General features: G+C 44.0%; 1 protein-coding gene across 1 annotated transcript; it reads right to left on the reverse strand.

Annotated features, from left to right (window-relative positions):
* Positions 1 to 1,192: 1,192 nt before the first annotated feature.
* Positions 1,193 to 22,868, reverse strand: lhfpl3 (LHFPL tetraspan subfamily member 3; the record flags this gene model as incomplete). Its single annotated transcript, XM_083906760.1, has 2 exons — positions 1,193 to 1,530; positions 22,421 to 22,868. The coding sequence occupies 2 exons, from the start codon at positions 22,866 to 22,868 to the stop codon at positions 1,193 to 1,195; spliced, it is 786 nt and encodes a 261-aa protein (XP_083762886.1).
* Positions 22,869 to 23,297: the final 429 nt, after the last annotated feature.

Raw genomic sequence — 23,297 nt, forward strand, 5'->3', positions numbered from 1 at the left:
ATGAATAACTCGCGCATGTGGAATTATGTGAGGAAAATGGCAGGGTTCTGGTGTTCCAGGCCTCGCCGGATGCTGGGATGAGTGTCGTCTTTTGTGTTTGGGCTTTAAAGGATAAGAACGATTAAGCAAAACAAACCTCACCGGGGTGAAATCAGACCTCGTCAGGAGCAGCGTTCACATTTATAAAAACACAGCAGACGCCGAGGCCGGAGTTCACGCCGATTACTTTTCTTTTGTTTTCATTTCTGATATAATCGCTGACACCACAGTGTTCATTTCCTTTGTTGTCGGCCAAAAAAATATACACAAATGAATACTAAACAACCCTGCTGGAACAAACACCATAGACCAGCATAGGTAACATGCTGGTCTATGGTGTTTTATGATGGTCTATGCAGGTCTATGCTCGTCTATTCTGGTCTATTGTGGTCTATGCTGATCTATGCTGGTCTATGATGGTCTATTCTGGTCCATGCTGGTCTGAGCTGGTCTATGCAGGTCTATGCTGATCTATTCTGGTCTATGATGGTCTATGTTGGTCTATGCTGGTTTATGCTGGTTTATGATGGTTTATGCTGGTCTATGATGGTCTATGCTGGTCTGTGATGGTTTATGCTGGTCAATGATGGTCTATGCTGGTTTATGTTGGTCTATGCTGGTTTATGCTGGTCTATGTTGGTCTATTATTGTCTATTATGTTCTAAAATGGTCTAGATGATGGTCTATGCTGATCGATGCCGGTCTATGCTGATATATGCTGGTCAATTCTGGTCTATGATGGTTTATGCTGGTCTATGCTGGTCTATTCTGGTTTATGGTAGTCTATGATGGTCTACTCTGGTCTATGCTGGTCTATTCTGGTTTATGCTCGTCTATGATGGTCTATTCTGGTCTATGCTGGTCTATTATGGTCTATGCTGGTTTATTTTGGTCTATGATGGTACATGCTGGTTTATGCTGGTCTATGCTGGGTGGTGCAGTTCTTATGCTGGTAGACCAGCAAGCACAATGATGCTTGTGGACCAGCATAGACCAGCATGGACCAGCATAGACTGGTCCAGATTTCCTTAGTTCCTATAGTAAGAAACAAAAAGGTACAAAAAAAACCCACAGTGTTCCCCAGTCCTGGTCTTCAGGGACCTGTGTCCTCCATGGTTCAGATGTTTCCCTGCTCCAGCACACCCTGATATAGTCAAATACTCAGCTCGTCATCAACAACCCACTCGTTTGAATCAGGTGTGTTGGAGCAGAGGAAACGTCTAAAACGTGGAGGACCCAAGACCAGGACTGTGCTCTTACTTTCTCCTAGCAGCTCCTCGGACATCAGGCTGTCTTGGCGGTTTCCCAGGACGAAGGCCAGGAAGGAGAGGATGAGGGCGTCCATGATGCCCATGATGGCCAGGATGTAGGCCCAGCGCACCGAGCAGGCGCCCAGCGTGTACTTATCCGTCTGCTCGCCGCACATCCTCTTCACCTCGTCGCTGTCCCAGCCGTCGGGGTAGATCATGCAGCCGAGGATCAGACACGTGCCTGGATCGGGAGGCGAGCGACAGAACGGGCAACTGAGTGAGTGTTATTGTATTATTTCAAACTTTAAACGTTACACCATCAAAACAGATATTTCTGATTTTCCTCCACGTACCACCAGAGGAAGCTCACGTACCAATAGTGGTACACATACCACAGTTTGAGAACCGTGGTAATTATATGAAAATCATGTAAATAAGCCACATTGCCTTAGATCCAGTAGTGTGGTGATGTTTCTGGTGTCTGTTAATGTCTTAATCATGACTTAAATCCGTCTTACAAATAGACCCAATACCGGCGGCAACAGGCTTCTGTAATAATAACCAGTATTGATGTAAAAAGAGGCTCCGATCCATTGTCCGCGCCTACGTTTCCCAGGAGGCAGCGAGTCCATTGACTTTCCCTCTGTCTCTGAGTTTAGAGATCAATTTTTCTCTGAGCAAAACAGGGGGAAAAAAAGAATAAAAAAAACAGGATGTGGCTCTAAATACGTTTTCTTCATTCATTTTTATATCAGACTGTACACATTATTGTATGTTCGATATCTGACAAACTCCACAAACGTCAACAAACAAAGCTTTAAGTAAATAAATGTAGTACATAAAAGAAACATTGGCAAATGATACAACAGCGTTTCATTATGTAAATGTTTGCATGCCATTATTTTACCATTTAAATCTTCTGATCTGAGCATTTCCTTTATAATAAATAAACAATAACTTTTTGTCAAACTTTTTGAAATCGAAGTGTAAATTATCAGTAATTGTTAAATGAATAAAAAAAAAATCTGATTTTAAGGCTGTGAAAACCAAAGATTTAACACAAGCCTACAGTACGTAGCCCCCAAAGCAAGCTAGCATAAAAGTTTAAGCAGCTAAAATGTACAAAAGAATTATAGGATGTTACATAAAAGTCAATAATAGATGTAAGAAAAGTGAAATTGTTCATTAAAAGCAGTCAAAACAGTATTTAAAGTGTATTTCTTTTCTTCAATCACTTAGCGCTATAGCTTGCGCTAAGCTAATAGCCTACAGCAAGTAAACGAACCCATTTCCCTCATTCCCTCAGAATGTCGAGTTTTTTTTTTGCTTAAAGGGTGTAATTGTTGTTGTTTTTAAAAAATAAATTAATAATCACATATCACATCACATATGTAAGTTTTTTAAGTCAAACTGTTATTTTTTATTTTTTACGACATAGCTTAAGATAATAGCCTAAAGCTAATAAACCCACTTGTGAGTTGATTTCTTTCCTTTTTTTTAAACTGCATATTAACTATTTTACTTTTGGTGCAGAACAAATATATTATATATGTGACGTCTTTGACACAATAAATACAATAATAAAAGCTGAACTTGTTGGGACCAGTCGTCCTCATGGAGACCAAAACCTGGTCCCCAATGAGGAAGAACCTTATTCCTGTTCATTTCTAATTAAATTAGGTCTCTAGATTTTAACTGTGGTCCAGGTTAGGCATTAAGTAATTGTGGTCAAGGTTGGAGATAACACTTTGGTGAGGCTGTCCAATGAGAGTCCTTCAAAGTGTGTGTGTGTGTGTGTGTGTGTGTGTGTGTGTGTGTGTGTGTGTGTGTGTGTGTGTGTGACTGATGAGCTGCTGTGAAATCGCTGCACTTCAAGCCTCCATATTTCACAGTCGCGTGTTGCATGATGAATAAGGTTTGAGAAAATAGGGAGAAAAAAAGGTGCTTTCTCTTCATTTGCATTTATGTTAGCGGGATTATTTGCAAGATAGTGATATGTATGTAAAAACTTAAAATATCTAATTACTGTGATATAATATCTTTTCAGGCAAGTTTCAGTTCAGTAGTCACTTTGTTTTTTATGATTTTTTTCCCCTGGGCTGTTTTTTTAAGATATTTTATTTCGAGGTCTATTTTTTGGGATCATTTTTTTCGGGTTGGTTTTTACGATCATTTATTTTTTCGGGGTCTGTTTTTACGATAATTTTTTTCGGGTCGGTTTTTACGAAAATTTATTTTTCAGGGTCTGTTTTTACGATATTTTATTACCCGGGGTCTGTTTTTTACGATAAATTTTTTCGGGTGGGTTTTTACGAGATTTTATTTTTCGGAGTCTGTTTTCACAAGATATTTTTTTCGTGCTCGGTTTTTACGAGAATTAATTTTTCAGGGTCTGTTTTTACGAGATTTTATTATCCGGTGTCTGTTTTTGCGATATTTTATTATCCGGGTTATGTTTTTATGAGATACTTTTATTGTCTTTTTATGGTACGGGATTTTGTTTTTCGGGATCTGTTTTTTACGATATTTTTTTCAGGCTCGGTTTTTACGAGATTTTATTTTTCGGAGTCCGTTTTCACGATAATGTTTTTGGGTCGGTTTTTACAAGATTGTATTTTTTAGCCAAGTACTCTCCGAGTTGGCGTTCAATCCAAGATGGCGGCTTTCCCATTGTGTTTAGACCATAGGCCCTATGGTCTTCTTTGACTGCCCCAACCTAATAAATGTGTGTACCAACTTTCGTTCATGTACGTTAAACCTTACATTTTAGCTTCCACTTCCGATTTTTGAGTTTTGGGGCACGTTCAGGCCCCCAAAAATGCAATTAATTTCAAGGAAAAAGAAGAAGAATTTCTTCAGTTTCAACAATAACAAGTGTGTTTAGGAGTGTACTCGGAGACGAAGCAGAGCAGGACGGCAGTGAATCCCGGAGTAAATGATGCAGACCCGAGTTTTTTACGAGAGAGGAATCCCAATGAAGCTCATTTGAGACATGAAGGGAATGAAAGCGGCTGTTTAAAAATGCAGCGCGCTCCTCCTCGTCAGCGAGTGGCGAAAACACACTTCAGAGACGCGGAGAAGACTCGCTTCACTCAAGTCTGGCGAAGAAGAGGAAGAAGAAAGGGAAGACGTTGGCAGCTTGGCGAGAGCGTTAGACTGTCCTCATTCAACTCGGCGCAAAAAAAGGAAAGAAAAATTTAACTCCAGAGTCAAATCCCCGGAGAAGACGGAGCGATAAAACTGATTGAAGATCAGATTTACAATCTAATCTTTACTGAGCCTGCATGCGGGGGCTCAGGTCTTTGTCCTGAGAGCAGGCCAAAAACCAGACTAAGAGTTATGATGTCATTAGTGCTTTATCATTTATCAAAGGGGAAAACAGCCGACATTGATTCAAGGTTACACACGTTCATTTAAAGCGAGTGGAAACTCGGCTCTGTTTGGACTTTGGCTTCAGTATTGAACTAATGTGTGGCCCGACATGCGCGCGGGACCCTAAACCAAGTGTCTTTGGGGTAATTAAGGAAAATAACGATGGATTAAAGTAAATATTCAGCTGTGTTTAAAAAAAAAAAAAAAAAAGGAGCTCTTGGTTGGTACAAATTCATGATTTCACATGTAAGATAAGCCAAACTTGTATTGAAAAAAATGGAATTTAAAGGTGCCATATGTAAGAATGTGGCCAAAAACGGTTACTACATTCAAAATTCAAAACACAGAGGTCTTTTAGGTTTCGTTTTCTGACGTAACTGGCAACCCGTGGTTGCTCGGCAGCTAAGACTCTACTGACTGCAATGATTGGTAGACGCCACATGCCAAAACATGATTTCAAAACATAAACATGATTTGCAGTCTGCAAAATGTTTTTTTTAATGTGAATATTTTGGCCGTATTGTTGTTGTTGGTGAGTTCAGTTTGTTATATGAACATTATTCCTGAGTCTCTGTGACATATTAGGATGATTTTACGGCCAGTTGCTTTAGATTTATTACATACTGCACCTTTTAAAATGTAGAGGTAAGTCAATGAAAGAGTAAAACATCAGTGTTTCTCTGGCTGCACCAACTAAATATGTGGAGAAGCACAAAAAAAGAACACTTGACAGACTTTTTCATCGTCGCTGTTCAGAGGAGAACACGCGGCGCCTCTTCTTCAAAAAGAAACCCTTAAATAATGTAAGTTAATTTGACGGCTGCAGCTCGGAGCCTGGCGCGGAAACGCGAGAACAAAGCCTTCACAAAATCCGCGTTATTATTATTATTATTATTATAGGATGCTCTCCAACCCTCAGAACATCAGCATCTCAGCTTTTTTCTTTTCATGTTAATCTGCATAAAAGTTACAATGATTTTGATGATTCTCCTGGGAGGAGGAGGAGGAGGAGGAGGAGGAGGTATTGTTTTCTTTATTCAGATTCTTCCTCCCGGGCCCGCTGAGGACACGGGAGCCCATTTCAGAAGTGGCATCCAAACACTGACGTCGCCTCGCAAGTCCTCGCCCGTCTCCTTTGAAGTCGAGTCCTACTTGGAAAGAGTCGTCCTCCGAGTTTTCAACTGAGCTTTAATCAAAGCTTTTTCATTTCCCCCCCCCCCCCTCTCTCTCGCTCTCTCTGATTTCTTTCGCAGCACAAAACATGTTTGGGAGTAAGGAGGTCGCTCCCGTGCAATGCAAGGATCCAAATAGCACTTGGATGAGGAAGATGCCGCATTGCCATGGAGACGGCACTGCCTCCCCTCACCGCTCCAGCTCGTGTGTGGATTTGTGCGGATGATCGCGGGTGTCAGGGCGGCAGTGGTGAGAATGTCTCTCTATCACACTCCTTTTTTTCCCCCTCATTCCTCCTGATGAATAAAGCCTCACCACATGTCCAGACCCTCGGGAGGCGTCTGCTCCGACATATGAGCAGCAAAACCCTCACACTGGATCATCGGGAGGAGCACGAACCTATAAGACGGGGACGACATTGATTCGGACCATGGGTCACCATCAACCAAGACTGAAGTTGGTAACCGGCTTGTGTTTCCACACCAAAGTCCATTGAGAAAATCACAGTTTTTAGCTCGCAGGGCCACAGAACCTCGTTTGGAAAGTTCCTGTCACTTCTTTCAAACACCTAAAATCGCGATAATAACACATTTAAACTTGGGGATGGAGGCCGCGGTGGGTCAACAAGTCCAGTTGTGGCGCGATGTAAAAATCTCAGATTTTCCCTATGGACTTTGGTCTATAGTCTTGTCTTAAGATATCACAGGTGTAGATTTTATTAGGTGGGTTAGGGTTGGCCCCAAGGTTTGGGGTTGGCCCCAAGATTTAGGGTTAGCCCCAAGGGTTAGGGTTAGCCCCAAGGGTTAGGGTTAGCCCCAAGGATTAGGGTTAACCCCAAGGGTTAGGGTTGGCCCAAGGGTTAGGGTTGGCCCCAAGAGTAAAGCCCAATTTATACTCCTGCGTAAAGTGCTCTGCGTAGCTACGCAGAGTCCTCTGCGTCGACGCAGAACCTGTCGAAGAGCCTCTGCGTCGTCTCCGGGTGCACGGAATATTTTTTAAGTGTCCGTCACTCCGTCAAGGGACTACGGAGACGGCAAGAGCTGCGATTGGTCCTCAGGACAGACCGAGCTAAGCTGCTCTGTGCCGGCTCTCAGTGCGCTCCGGGCGTCCTGACAGAGGCGGAGCTGATCCCCGCCGATAACGCCGCTGCCGAACTATAAATACGTCATATCTTAACACACACAGCACATGTTTAGACTCTAAATGGCCAATTTCTCGCCTCAAATTATCTTAAAACTGCGTTCCGTGACACAGAAAAGTGAGAAACGGCCACTTTTTCAACAACAACAGTCTTTCTCTCTCTTTCTTTCTCGGACGCCATTGCTCACTGTAGCCAGAAGCACAACAACCTTGCGCAGCGACCCCTACTGATCGGGCGGGAAATTGCAGCGAGTGTCCGTCACCACGACGCAGAAGTATAAATGCTCGAGGCGTCTCCGTGGTGACGCAGACGGATAACGCATACGCAGTCGGAGAAGTATAATGTGGCCTTTAGGGTTAGCCCCACCGCCACCTCCAACCCCCACCTCCCAGATGACCTTTGAACTTAGACGGTGTCGTGAAACGACGATTGGTCAGGTTCATACTTGGTCACGTTGTCCGTGGTGACCCTCGTGTAAGACAAATCGTGTCGCCTGATCCCGGCGTAGATGCAGGTCCTGATGTAGCCACTTTAAGTGAGGGTGTTTGTCGGGCTGAAAACAAACGGGGACACGTGTTTTGTTTTGTGTGAGTAAAAAAAAAACCCGCGTGGTTTGACCCAGCGAGTGTTGTTATTTTACTCCTGACAGCCTCGGGTTTGTTCCATGTGTGATCAGCCTTTGCGTCACATGAGCGCTTCTCTTTCTTCTCTTTGCGTCCTCAGCGGTGGTGACAGTGTTTGTGAAGTGGTAGACAAACATGGCAGTGTTTTTTTTATATATATATATATATATATGTATATGCGTGTGTGTGTGTATATCAGTTGTCCTTATTTCCTCTCCAAAAACCGCCCGTCTTTGAAGTCGTGCTGTGGGGATTTCTCTCCTCCATCTCGGTAACATCTAATGTGTCTCTGAACGCCCTCTCTCCTCTTTTGCCTCGTCTCTTTTAAGCCTTCCCCGCCGCTCCTCTGCCTCTTGTTCTGCAGCAGCACTAATGAATGACTATGTAAGGGAGGGACGGAGGGGATGGGGGGGTTGAAATATCAGGTGCGAACAGAGACAATGGAGGGATATCGAGCTCCTTAAAGGCTCGGTGTGTTGGCTACAAAGTCTGTTGAGTGTCTCTCTCTCTCTGTGTGTTTCTGACCATTGCGCGGTCGAGTTGTGACGAGATGCCGTGGAAATGCCAGAGATTTTCCTGAAATTGTCTGAATATGAATGTCAATGTGGACATTTTCTGGAAACGAGTGGAACCATGTGAGAAGACGGCAGGAGAAGCTCCTCCCGTGGCCTGGATGTTCTGGACCCATCTAACCCAGATAAGATCTCATCTCATTAGCTCCAAATGAATGTCAAAACCAAGTTGATTTGGGCAAGTTCATGTCTGAAAATGACATCAGGTGGGGGTGCACATCAGGAACCTTCGTCATCATGAGACATCTAGTTTGTCGTACCTCTACAAATGAAACGTCTGAAGGTTCTCGGTCATCCAGGTCATTGTATCTTCAAGAACAGTGGAGCTGTTAGAGTTTTTGTTGAAGATGTTACTACACCTGTCATTCAAGAGGCTTCTTTAGTCGAAGAACTTGGATTTACACCCTTGAAGCTCAAGGAATCTCAAGTCTTTGAGATCATTAAGGGGTTTGAGGTCAGCAGATGCAGATGGAGCCACACATTTAACCCTTTTTGAAAAGCATTTGTTGCACAGTTCACATTCCGTCGACCTGTCTTGTGTCACTCTGTGTCTCCACAGACGCAAGCTGATTTGACACACTGCAGCTTTAATGACCAAATAAAAAGTAAAGCAGTTGCTGATCTTTTTTTGAAACGATGTCACTGCTGCTCCACTAAACCCCTCGTCTCATGATTGATCACGCCGCTGTGTTCCTTCACAGCACGCGGGGGCCGCTCTCTCCTGACCCCACGGATCTGACCTGCGTAAAAGTGGCTCAGCTTTAAGGATCAGCCAAAAAAAAAAAAAAACGAATCTCTGCACGTTGCCATGGAGACCCCTTGAACCGCAACCGGGGTGCATCAATTCCCAAAGTGTGGCCTCACTTCGTCTGCAGCTCCCGGGGGAACTCTGCTGATGCTGAGCCGAGCAGTTTCGACTTAGAGAGGGGAGTGATGGGATGCTGCCGGCAGCAGCAGCAGCAGCAGCAGCAGCAGCAGCCTTAACGTGAGTGTCGTTTCCATGGCAACCAGCGAGCACGGAGGGAGGACGAGGCCTGAATGTGTGGCTGAAGTGACTGTGAACATCACAGTGAACGACCCACATCCCCTCGCTCTATCTCCACACACACACACACACACATACATGCTCAGCCTGTGCTCTGTGATCCGTGACTTCAAAAATAATTGTAAACAAACAAACAAACACACACACACAGGGTCTGGTTTCCATGACTTCAGAGGACATTACATCCACTTCTAACCTTAACCATAACAACTAAATGCCTCACCCGAACCCCAACTCTAACCCTAACCTAAGCCAAATTCTAACCCGGACCCCAAAACCAGGTCCTTGGCATACTTCCCCACACAAGCCGTTGCATATCGCGGAAACCTGGTGTACTTGCACGTCAGGGTCCTGTAGTATCCCACTCCCACAGAGTCGGGGTGTTAGCCGGTTTGTGGTTGCCAGGCTGAGGCTTGGGTGGCTATCGTTGGCGACTACTTCATCTGTTGTCGAAATGGTTTTTCGGCTTCTTCGCCACCTATCAGTGGGGCGGAAGTTCAGTTTGCATCATGCACACGGTACATGTTGGGTACAATAGTAGTAGTAGTAGTAGTAGTAGTAGTAGTAGTGGTAGTAGTAGTATACCAAGTCCTCTAACCCCCCAAAAGCCCAAAAGAAGTGAGTACCAGCCAAAATGTCCTCACTCCGTATACAGTTTATACATTTTTTTGGTCCTAACAAACCCTAACCCAAGTACAAGAACACTCACAAACTGGATTTTATATCTTAGTGAGGACACATCACAAACATTCCCTAGACCCTTACCCTAACCATCACAACTAAGTGCCTAACCCTGACCCTAAATCCAGGTCTTCACCTTGAAAAAGCCCTTTAAAGGTCAAAATGTCCTCACAAAGATGGGTTTTATGGGTTTCTTTGGACCTCACAAAGATGTAAATACACACACACACACACACACACACACACACACACACACCTGTGAAAACACTCAGTGCCTTCAAGAGGCTCCTGTGAGTTCCTCTGCTATTTCCCCAGTGTAATTATAACTAAATCCACTGGGATGCAAACACTCTCACAGCTTACACTTGGTAACAACTCCTGCTGAGTTTATCAAATAACGACCCACTCGGCTGCACCACACACAGGCTCCGGAGCCCTTTGATGTCCTCCTCCAGCGTAACTCTCATTTGTATTCAACCTCGGCGCCCGGTTCTCGCTAAGCCTTCTTTGATTCAATCCCCTCAACGACGTTGTTTTCCAGTGCTAACATTGTTAGTCGTGTTTTCCACACAGCGTGGAGCACCTCCTCGTTTGCCTCAATGATGATCAATGTAATCAGGCTTTTTTTTTTTTCCCCTCTGAGGGGAAAACCAGCGGGAGCAGCCGCCGCATGGCTTTGGCACACTCGTGCTTGAATGGATTTCATTTCGGGTCGCTCCCGTTCACTCTTTGTGTATTTCAGCAGGGAAACGGCAGGTTAGACGTTTATGGACCCGGTGAAGCCTGTGTCGTCCCTCTTTTCAGTTGACTCAAAGCAGCACTTAAATCATCCACAGAGACCACAGAGCGTTCAGGAGAGTGATATACTCTGGGTGTCATGGGTGTATGATGATTGCTAAAAGGCTGTAGTCATCAAACATCTTCCTCGTCCGAGATGAGCGTATTGATTGATGTGAGGAACCAAAAAAAATGCTCTGCTGAGGAAGCTCTTTGTGGAGATACGAGATCTAATTGATCCAAGTTTCGTTTTGGCTCTTAGGGAAGGGGAATCTAGTGGCACTCAACAACTGCAGAGGAGAGGAGGATTTCTGGGACATTATCTGGATATTGCGAGGGGTGAGGCTGGCCAAGAAGACGCAGTAGAAGGGGTTGATGATGGCTGCACAAGAACAGGCCCTAAGAAGCAGATCAATAGAGGGTGGGGTCTACCACGCCAGACAGGACTCTCAGGTGTAGGCTGAGCGAAGATCCCACTGAGATACATGGTGGCTGGAAAGGTGAAAGTTGCCTGCAAAGATGGTTGAGAACAACAGAGCGAAAGATCCCGTGGGGCTTCCAGATCCAGTGGTTGCAATCCCAAGAGACGGCAACATCGAGACTAAAAAAGGAATACGAGAAACTTGAGAAACACCAAGGTTCCTGAGAGAAGATGTGGGGAGTAAAGGTCTCACTGGTCATCCGAGCACTAGGATCTGTAACCCCCCCCCAAAACTGGGAGAGTGGTTCCAACAGATTCCAGGATACATCGTCTGAGAACTCCTTGAGATTGGAGGACACACAAGACTGTCAAGAGTGGGCGAGTGGGGTATTTATATATATATATGTATATATGTGTGTGATGGTTCCTACCATGAGATACTTTGGTGATGATGAAAAGCAGAGTGAGCTTGCTACTGTTTTTGTTTTTGTTCACACGGTGGCTGTGTCTTCCACAGCGGGGGGGGGGGGGGGGGCGATTATTATTGGCACCAACACCTTCACCAAGTGTGAGATCTGCTATAATTGGAAAGCGGCTTTAAGCGACGACTTCCTCCTGGTGTTGAAGAACAGAGTTTACACCAATTTTCCCCCCATCCATTTCTCTACCGCTTTATCCTCCACATGAGGGTCGCGGGTGGGTGTTGCTGGTGCCAATCCCAGCTGGAATCCCCCACTTCAGGGTACAAGGGTAACCCTCAAAAATGCGCGCTCCCGCTAGTGCAAGTGCTGTCCCGATTCTCAAAAAACTTAAGTTGAGGGGCAAGTTTAAGGGCTGTATCGCCCTTAATATTGAGGTTTTCCGAGACCACCCTTGGGAGCAAGGGCTGGACAGACTGGACGCAGCTTTCGCGTTAATCTGCCCCCTACAGTCTGAAGATATATCTGCATTTAAATGCGTGTCCCATTTCTAAGTGACAAAATAACCCTCAACACTTGGTTTTGAGGGCCAGTTAAGATTAAGGGTTGAGCTTGAGGGTTAAGATAGGAATTGGAATTGGCCCCAAGTCTGGACGCAGGGCATAGGACGCATTCCTACGAAGAAAGAGAACGACGCTACTGCTGCCTCGGACATGTCTGATTCAAAGGGTTGCCAGGTCGAGGCTCGGATGACTGCCCTTGGCGACCGCTTCTTCCGTTGTTGAAGTGGTTTTGTGAGCGGGGGTTTAGACTCCACCTATCGGTGAGGTGGAAAGTCTGGACTGCACATGCAGCCTACACATTGGTGACACAATTTGCGTAAGTAGCCTTGATCATCCGTCTCCTCCACTGGCAGCACTCAGCAGAGTGGAATCAACATCAGTCAAAAACACAAACACAAACACACAGTTTCGAATGGGTCACCATGACCTTGTCCTGCCGTCTGACTCGCGACGAGGATGTGGATAAATGGACCGGACCCAGCGATCGCCGAGATGTGGAAACACACGGAAGCTCAATCCTCCTCTGGACTCGCAGCCACGTGAGCAGCAGAGGAAGAGACGCGATGACAGCAGATAGAGAGAGAACGAGCTGTCGAGGCTAATGGGTCCAACGGGTGCTTGATGTAGCTGCTGTTTACTTGTCATTCAGTCATTTGCAGAAAGTAAAACAAAGGCCTCCAAGTGTCAAGTGGAGGAGGAGAGTGGTTTCTTTTACCTTAAGTAGTTTCATGGCTCCTTTTTGCTCATTTAATAGAGGGAAGTAAAAGACGAGGAGCAACAGGGGTTTCCTTTATCTGATCTAACAAAACACTCACCAGCTACTTTATTAGGAACAGAAAACACGTCTATGTCCACTTTATATACAGTCTGGTTTAGCTAATTCTGAATTCTGGTTTCTTTGCTTCATATAACAAATAAATCATTAAAGGTGCCATATGTAAGAATGTGGCCAAAAACGTACTTTACTACATTCAAATTCAAAACACCGAGGTCTTTTAGGTTTCGTTTTCTGACCTAACTGTCAACCCTCGGTTGCTCGGTAGCTGAGACTCTACTGACTGCAGTGATTGGTAGATGGCGGTAGGTGGCGCCACATGCCAAAAACATGATTTCAAACCATAAACATGATTTGCAGTCTGCAAAATATTTTTTTTAATGCAAATATTTTGTCTGTACTGTTGTTGTTGGTGAGTTCAGTTTGTTATATGAACATTATTCCTGAGTCTCTGTGACATATTAGGAGGATTTTTTGACCAGTTGCTTTAGATTTATTACATAATGCACCTTTAAAATTGAATGTAGTAGCTTCATTTCCAGGTTTTTGTCACCAACAATCGTTGATTTTTCATCATTTTCTGACATTTTATGGCCCGAACAACTCGTCATTATTCAAAGCATATTCATACTTTTTCTGTGGATTATCTTTTCAGTTTGTGACAGACGGAAACCTTCCATCTTGTCCTTCACGTCCATTTTTTTTCTCCTGCCAACATGGAAATAGGCGAGAACAGCCCACGGACACGCTGGTGGATTCACTCATGGAAATAAAGAAATGTGTCGGTGCATAACTAGCTCCTGTTTGATGGATTAACAGGATTACCTGGTAAAGTCACACCCGTACAGGCCAATTAACTTTTCAGCATCGTGGAAGAATGACCTGTTTTTTTCTCCTTGTTTCTGACTCTGAATGACATGTTTTATTTTTTTTTTTTAATGTAGGTGGAGCTGCCTCTGCTCTTCAGGGCTGCACCAGGTAAGTGCTTTCTAAAATGAAGGGTTAGTTTTTAAGGTTTTTAAGATTTCTATAATTCTTCTGCTACTTAAAAGTGAACATGTTCCTGTTTTGTGTGGACACAACGGGACATTTAAGGACATTTAAGGACACTGACATTTCGAGGTTTCAGAAACACTGACGGACTTTTTAATGGACCAAACTAATTACCTTATCAAGCAAATGGAAAGTGAGGACATTTTGGTAAAGTGAGGTTATTTAGTTTAGAGACAGTGAGGACATTTTTGGTAAAGTGAGGACATTTTTGGTAAAGTGAGGACATTTAAGATGGGGAAATTAGTAAATTTTGAATAAAGTGAGGACGTTTTGGTAAAGTGAGGACTTTTAAGTTGGGAAAGTGAGGACATTTTGGAGAAAGTGAGGATGTTTAATTTGGACACATAAAGGACATTTCATTTGGGAAAGTGAGGACATTTTGGAGAAAGTGAGGACATTCAATTCAGGAAAGGACATTTCATTTTGGTGAACATGAGGACATTTAAGTTGGTAAAATGAGGACATTTTGGTAAAGTGAGGACATTTAAATTTGGGTAAAGTGAGACATTTTGGAGTAAGGACATTTCAGGTAAAGTGAGGACATTTAATTTGGAGACAGTGAGGACATTTAATTTTGGGTAAAGTGAGGACATTTAATTTTGGGTAAAGTGAGGACATTTTGGAGTGAGGACATTTCAGGTAAAGTGGGGACATTTCATTTGGGAAAGAAAATCTTTACAGACTTAAAAACATCCCAGCGTGACACAGATGATTATATTTATTATAAATGAAGTGCAATGATCTGAAAGTGGGAAACCGTGTAGTTAAAACAATAATTCATATAATATAGTTTGTTTATTCCTGTGACTCCAGCACCGACAGCTATTTAAATTCTGTTTACCAGCTGCTTTATATGTATAAAAAAAATGGCCTACATCAGAATCTTCTGATTATATAGACCGTATATATTATATAAGTGAAGCTCTACATCAGTGCATCATTAGTTTGTCGAGAGTTAATCACAGATTTATTGTAACACGCTGATTCGCGCGAGTTTGTTTTTCCCTCAGTGTAAACGCTCGCTCATACAAACACAAAGTCTCATTGTTAAAACTCCTGTGTTTCTTTGGTAAAACATGAAACCTCCTCATCGCCCGCAGGACAACCATTAATTATGTGAAGTAACTCTCTCTCTGTACGTCTTTGCCCTCAGGTCCTAATTAAGTGATTTTCAACAATTGAGCGAGAGTGAGCGTGAACGCAAGCACACGGTGGAGGACGAGCGGTGGACGACGTTTGTTTGGTGGTTTTTGCCGCACTTTTGCAGGTCTGTGCTTGTTTTGTATTTTTTTATAACAGAGGGCCTGAGCCACCGATGCTAAGGGCCGAAACGTTTTACGTATTATTTTTATTAGTGTGGTCATTTTGAGCAGGTTAACATGCATAAAAACTCTTGATACTTTGCACGGAGGTCAGGTGTGACAAAAATCCGATATCGGCATAGGGCTCGGACCTGTGCGTTGCACCAGGGCTCTATAGCGCCCACTAAGGTAAAACATGGATGGAGCAAGCCAAGTTTAAGTTGCACCGAATTTCGCGAAACTTGGCGGGAAGATGTTAAAGCCCAAGACGAACAAAAAAGTCAATTAGGACCATGGCCTCAACTCAACAGGAAGTCGGCCATTTAGAATTTTGGCGTCCATTTTGACTCCGCAGGTTGGAAAAACAACTCAAATGTTAATGGTCGTCTTTAACGGAACACAATGCCGTCATTTTATCAATCATAATCCCAAATATCTTCCTGTTTTTAGAAGATAAAACATACGATGAAGTTTAGCCTCCAACAGGAGCCTGGTCATGGCTCCCAAGGTGACGTCACACCTGGGTTCCTCTTGAGTTCAGCAGAATAATATAAAAAACAGTCGACAGCTGCGGTTGCGATCGCTAACTCTGCAAACGTCGCCGAAATTCTCCGCGCCGTCAAACTCGGAGCTGCCAATCAGTCGTCACCCACTCTCACTCAGCTTTCACTTCCTGCCCGAGTACCCCCGCTGTTAGCTGCTCCATAACTAGCACCTGATTAGGACTGTCAATAAAACCCCGTGGCTTCAGCACATCCACGTTCCTGCTGCCGACTCCTGGGAGAAGAAAAAAAAAAAAGACCTCGTTATCTCGCCATCAGCTCTGCCATCGGCTCGCTCTGTCTGGCTACTGGGCCCTATCCTGTCATCATCGTCTTTTCCACCAATTTAAAGGGCAAAACTGTCGGGGAGAACAGGCAGCCGGCTTCCAACGACTCTCCTGGAGAAGCAGTCAGGTCGTATGAAACATGCATGAAGCAGCTGATTTGGAGGCTTCGTGGCCCACAAAGACGTTGATTCGCCGGCTTCCTGCAACAGCGTGAGTTAAATTACCGTAATACACACACGTTGGCTGCGATGTGCAACTTCTCAGCTTTCAGAAACGGTTGGAATTTTTCCGATAGCACAAACCGTCGCGTAATTACGGTAACGCAAAGTGTCATCTGTGATACGCTCAGTGTTAACCCTTAAGAGTCCATAAAAAACTTACTTATTTGTTCCTTGGGGCAGAAAATGTCACCTTCCTAAAAACTGCTGTAAAAACGTTATATATTAATATTTTTGTTCCACTTTAAATTAGTCAGTCTTTTAAAACTACTTCAGCCTGAAATATACATATCAAATATTAATCATTAATCATTAATGATCATCAAAAATCTGACTCAAAATAGTAATATTCCACTTTTTATTCCAATCACTTTATTATTATTTGTTTTAACTTAACTTAAGACATGTCCCTACCTCTTTATCCAAGATTTATTTGTATATGTTTTAAATAAAATACATAAAGTACTTACCAATAATTACCAATTACACCAGCCATCTTTGATTTATTTTCATATGTTATTTGAAATCCTGGACATTCCTGATGTTGTTGTTTTCTGTGTTGCCAGACAAGCAAACATCATCCCTGATTTAAGCAGCTCTCATTCTTCATCTCAGTCAACAACAATGTTTTATTGCTTCAATAAAACCAGAAAATGCCCCGCGGTTATTATGCTATGCTGTGTTTTCCTGTATTTGTATTTGCCCACATCAGTAAACCACCTCCGTCCACCTTCAGCTTCATTTATTCCTAGTTTGACTCTGACAGAGATTGTGGATCCATGTTGTAAAGTATAATTACAGTCCCCGAGCCTCTCGGAGACGCAGGAATCATAATCTCGGTGTCTGTGCGCCCGTTCCACGTCCTAACTGCTCTGCAATCAAAACTGTCAGTCACACTTAAGCACATAAACACCTCGCCGTTCCCCCAATCGGACACGGCAGCGGCCATTTACCTCGAACACACTCGTCTGTCCATCACGCCGTGGCCTGTTTTTTTCAAATAACCAAACTCATCAACTCCTAAACAGCTCTGAAACGACGTGACCTTGGCGACGTCGGTGCCCTGTTTTTTTCCCCTGTTGTGCTTGAATGTTCTTCTTCTCTTGTACGGAAGAGGATTAGGGCCACACAGGGAAAAAATATTTGAGTTCTGACTTTATTCTCAGAATTCTGAGTTTTAAAGTCCGAATTCTGGGTTTAACTGCAGCCCTTATAAGCTACATTAAATCTGCTAACATGTTTACGTTAGCGTGTGCCCAGAAGCGTTAGCAACGGGTTGCTTTGGGCTCAGATGCTGAATCATTGTTTTGCTAGGCCAGTTTGTTGGCTTCTTGTTTAAAGCGTGAAATGGTCCCACACTTTGGACATTATCTGCCTTTTAGGTGGCGCTGGCTAAAATCCGGATGTGCGGTGTGCGTCTGCTGAAACGGTCCGTGTGGAACAACGATCCCTGCGCTGAACAGGCCTCGCGCGACATAGGAATTAAGCGAATACTCGAGGCAGAGTTTTTGCCTAGTTACAGCTACGGCTATTTTCTAACTTCATGTGAACGTACGCAGAGCGTAAAACTGGGCTCAGTTCACATCAGATCACTGACGCTGTCCCTTTAAAATCCTCGTCGACCAAAGGAGGTGATCCACTTTCTTAATCCTCAGACTCTTAGGTTTAGTTGGCAGGCGAGATCCCCTCTCTCTGCGGTGACTTCCAGCTGACTTGGCTTGTTACAAATTTGGCTTATTCCATTCTCACACACACACACTTTAAAATGTATGTTTCTTTTTTGACTTGTCAGACTTGTCAGTGTGACCCCTGTGACCTCTGCTACTGGTCCAAATGAGGACAGAACCTCATTTACGATGAGCTGGTAACGTTTAGGGCTAATATTTGACTCTAATATTTGTGGTGGGGTGTTGATCAGACCGTTCCAAATGAATGGAAGTCAACGCTGCTCAAACTTGTGTGTGTGTGAGTCTTAGTCTCATGATGTCACATCCCCGTAAAGCCTCTCCTAAAGACTCTTCCGGTCACCTCATGATACAAGGATAAGGAGCGAGCTGATGTCATTAGGCGCTCGGCTTTAAATCCAAACCATGTGTTTAGTTTTAAATGAGATTCATTCACCTGGAACACTTTGTACATACAGTTTATGTCAAGTAAAGCATACTTATACGCCGAGAATTTGATAAGTAAAACTTAAATATACTGTGTATATAGAGAGAATACATAAAAACATGTTTTAAAAAAAGCACAAATGGAAATTGGTCCATCAGTCATTATCGGTATCGTCTGTCGGACAGATAAAAAATTTAGAATCCAATACGATCCGGAAATCCATGAGTGCTGTTTACATATTTTAATAAACAGTGGAATCTCTCCTCATGTTGTACCTCAAAGCATGATGTTATCGGTACAATATCGGTATAGGCCAATATCGGTAAACATGCCAATATCTAAAGATTATTTAGATTTTTTATTAAGATGTTGATTTAATTGTGTATTTGGGTCATAAGTTTGTGAAAAATGGGAATCAGTCCATCAGTCAGTATCGGTATCAATCCGACACTGGTCAAAATCATTGGATCGGCTATCGGACAGATAAAAATGTAAAATCGGATACGATCACATCATGCGTTAAATGGCCTAAAATGACTGTATTGGAATAATATCGGTATCGGGAGATAGTCAAGTTTTTTATATCAGTATCAGTATCAAACACACAAAAAAATCATTCATCATTAGTTTACTTTGTATCGGAAAAACTCTGCTTCGTCGTACCAGAGCGACTTCATCTCCATTCTGTAGTGAATAATGTTACATTATTTACAACCGAAATATGACAGAAATAAACAACTTGTCAATCCATGAGTCAGGTTCAGATGCTCGTTATATGTTATTGTGCTTCTCCTGGTGTTTGTGGGTGAGTTCCGATGAGCCTCAGTGACTGCTTATCAGATCATTATTGTGGACACAAAGAGACGTCAGTCAGTTCTTTTCCACAGCCTTGAGTGATAAGCGACGGCGCGCTCTGCTCCCACTTGACTTTTTTTTTTTAAAAGAGCCGTGAAATTGAGCCGCCACACTGCGCACGCGGGGCTATCGTATAAGAATAACACTCAGCCGGGGCGCTTTATCAAGCCGTTATCATGCATCGAGCGCAGAGCGACTCGCCTTTGTGTTGTCAGTCTGACACTGACGATAACACCGAACTGAATTACAACACGCGTCGTCAAAAGAAGGGAGCTATAAAATGGCAGCTTTGAGCACTTGCATCTTGTTTTTTTTTGGGGGGGGGAGCAACATTTGGATCGATGAACCTCCAGCAACCAAATGGGCCTTTTATTGACTGCGCTGAGTGCCAACCCCGGGGGCACTTAGGAGGCAAGAGAGCGCCACGAAGAGGGGGAGTCCACTCTCTGCTGGTCAAACAACCAGGAAATGGAGTGAGTGCCTGGAAGCGCTTCGAGAGGCTACTTCCCGTCACCTCTGATTCTGTGGCTTTCTGTGGATAAAAGGTGCACAGATTGAAGCAAGAATTCAAAAATGTGGCTCCAACTGTTTTTCCAGGATCTCCAACCATACCATTAACGGTGGACAGGTGGGACACGTAGCAGAGCGGTGGCTAACGTTGCTAAGGGTGCTTTTTCCATGATACAGTTCTGGAACGACTCGGCTCGACTCGGTTTGGTTTCAGACAACTAACGATTATTTTCATAATCCATTAGTTGAGTCGTCGTTTGGTCCTTAAAATGTCAGAAAACGCTGATCAGTGTTTCTCAAACCTCAAATGTTCTCAAATGTCTTGTTATCGTGTCCAAAAAAAAAAAAAATCATTCAGTTTGAACGATTTCTTCTGTTTTATGTAGCAAAGAAACCAGAACGCAATATTTACATTTAAGAAGCTGGAAAATCAGAAAACTTGCTTTAATTCCTCAAAAACATTCAGGCCGATTAATCGATTATCAAACTAGTTGACTGTTTTTCATGACTATAGTACCTGCTCATTGTGGGCGGGGACTTCACATCAAATCACCTGCGCTGAAATATTTGTATAAATGTGATTTGATTGGCAGATGCAAAGCGAGTGAGTGAGACGATGGAGTGTCTGACATTGTGTTCACTGACACCCTCAGACCTCTGGAGGTCATCCAGGTCACGGAGCCTCGTACCTCCTCCACCATCACCACCATCACGTCCTCGTTTTCATCATCAGTGACCGTCTTTTAATCGGCTTCTTCAAAGTCGAGATTAACGATCTCATTGACGGCAAATAAATAAAAAATCCAATTTGCTCTATGTTTATCCTCCAGACGTTAAATCTCGACTTCTCCATTAGATATTCTGTGTTTGCTTTCTATCCACTTCCTTTCAACCTGGCTTTCAAAATAAGAGACACTGACTTTGTTCGTGAAGGAGGCAGCTGCTGCGTCCACCACTGTGACTCTTATTGGTTTTGACGTTTTAATTCCCATCTGAGGACGAAGAAGAAGTGCGATGGTGCGGCGGGCGTCAGTGTGAGGCTGACACACAGATTTAATTTACGTCAGGCAGCTCGTCCCAAACTCTACGCTGCTGCTCCTCCTCATTTAAAATTCTGACAAACGGCCAAAACCAAAACTTTTCTGTTCATTTATTTCAAAAAGACATTGATTGTCAAAGACACAAGATGAAGCTATATTAGCAATATTTACTGTTTTTTTAGTGAGAGTGGGGATGGGTGTGTTACACTAAAGTGCTAAGTAGAACCATATAAGGTTCTTCAGCTTGTCCTCATAGGAGAAACCTTTTTGGTTCCAGGTAGAACCTTTTTATAAAGGTTCCACAAATGACCCTTTTAAAACCCTTTATTCAGGAAAGGGGTTTTAAAGGGTTCTCTGGATCAAAACGGTTTTTACTGGAACCATTAGTTTACCAATTACCAAGAACCCTTAAAAAACCTCAGCCCTTTTTTTGGAACCCTTATTTCTAAGAGTGTAGGAAAGGGGGCCCATTACACCCCCCCCCCCCCAATCCTGAATACGGCCCTGTAACTGCTGCGTGGTACACACTCCAATCCACAATCTACAGTGAACTGGATTTTTCTCTTATCCACTTGCCTAATATGAATTTTTCAAAGAACACGTACATAACTTGGACTTTTGAATCACTCATCAAACTATTAGGTGTTAAAGAAAAATATGTCACATATTATTTTATATTAGGCACAAATTTGCGCACTTCGCTCGGCTGGTTCTGAGGATTTAATTCACCTCTAAATGCATAAATAACAACCTCAAAGTCCAGTCCTGACCTTCACTATCACCACAGCAACATCTACAGCAGACAAAATACTCAGATCAGCTCCTCTGGTGTAACACAGCGTTATCACAAGAGTGGCGGAAACACATAAATCCTCTCTCCGGTCACGGAGAAAGGACGCTCATCTTGTCAAATTGAGTCTCTGTGACCGTTGTGACCCAAAAACACACGAGATTTGACCTCCATCGGCTGGTTTTCACAGCAAAGGTTTAGCAGAGGAGAATATTTGGACCATTTCTCGTCATCTGACCTCTCTGAAACTGCCCTGACAAGACAATGAAGAGGAGGTCGACTGATACGGGTTTCTCTACGGCCGATACCAAACCTCTGCAAAAGCCTGATAACAATCCATTCATTTAAACCTCTAAATTAAAGGGCAGTGGGTTCCCAGGACCAGGACTGAGAAACCCAGACAAACAAAGCAGATAAAAACAATGACTTATTGTTTTTGTTCACGATAAATAAACACAACATGAAGTTATATGAAATATGATTGATTTCCATGTCTTTTTCTCAAAAAGTTGGACCTTTTTTCCACTTGACCGCCCCCTACTGACCAAACTTGACACTCAATGAAACCTCAGGTCATTTGAGGTTCCATTTAACCTCAAATTAGTTAGTTTGGGAGGAAACTGAGGGACTCATTTGAACCGGGATTCCAACCAGCGACCTTCTTGCTGTGAGGCAACAGTGCTAGACGCGACACCACCGTGTAGCCCATGCATGAAACTAGTAATCAAGAAACACAACTTTGCAACTTTTGTAAGTTTCAGCATGCCAATAAAAAGGGGAGCCAATATCGGCCACATTTATCAGCTGACAGATGCATCGGTCTCCCTCTGAAGGTTCCACCTGTGGGGCGGACGGTCCTACCTGCAGCCAGCTGCATCCAGCCGCAGATCTTGTACACGGTGCCGGTGCCGCAGAAGAAGAAGAGCGTGAAGCAGCCGATGCAGGAGATCACCAGCGCCATGGACATGCCGATGAAGAAGGAGGCGGCCTTGAACGCGCCGGAGGGGATGCTGCTGAACTCCGTGAAGCTGCCCTGGCACGTCAGGTCTCGGGACAGCCCGTTGCCGATGCAGTAGTGGAAGAGACCGAAGTAGCCCGCCTGCGGGGTGTCCACGCCGTCCCCGATCCAGTAGGGCTGGATGAAGCACACCACGTTGACGATGGCGAAGAGGATGGTGAAGATGGCCCACAGGACGCCGATGGCGCGGGAGTTGCGCACGTAGTTGGTCTGGTAGATCTTGGCAGCCTCGGACGCGGGAAGCATGGTGGTGGTGGTGGCGGTGGCGATGCCGGGGGCCCCGGGGACCATCCTCCGTGTGCGTGTACGTGTGAATGCGGGAGTCGGCTCGCGCGTCCTCACGCAAGATACATCTGTCGCAGCGGTGCCTTTGATCCAGTCCCGCACAACTTCTCCAAACGGATGTTTATTTTTATTTTTTTATACCGCCTGTCTTCGGTCCAGTGGTCACAGCATCGCCGCTCTCATGTCTCCATGACAACCTCTCCTCCGGTGGTTTTTTTTACTCCTCACTCTGCAGGTGCGCTCCCGGAGCTTCACGCGCCATCCATTCATTCATCCATCCATTCAGAGGAGGAAGCCCGTGGATTTATCCCGCATTGGTCCTCGTATAATGTACCGATCAACCGCGTCTTTTTCCGGAGTCGTGTTCCAAAGCCCAGAGGCCGTTGTTGTCCTCCCCACACACGGACAGGCTCGTGTCTGTGAGTCGCTGAAACC

The sequence above is a fragment of the Microchirus variegatus genome, assembly GCF_963457635.1.
Source record: "Microchirus variegatus genome assembly, chromosome: 20".
Lineage (NCBI taxonomy): Eukaryota > Metazoa > Chordata > Actinopteri > Pleuronectiformes > Soleidae > Microchirus > Microchirus variegatus.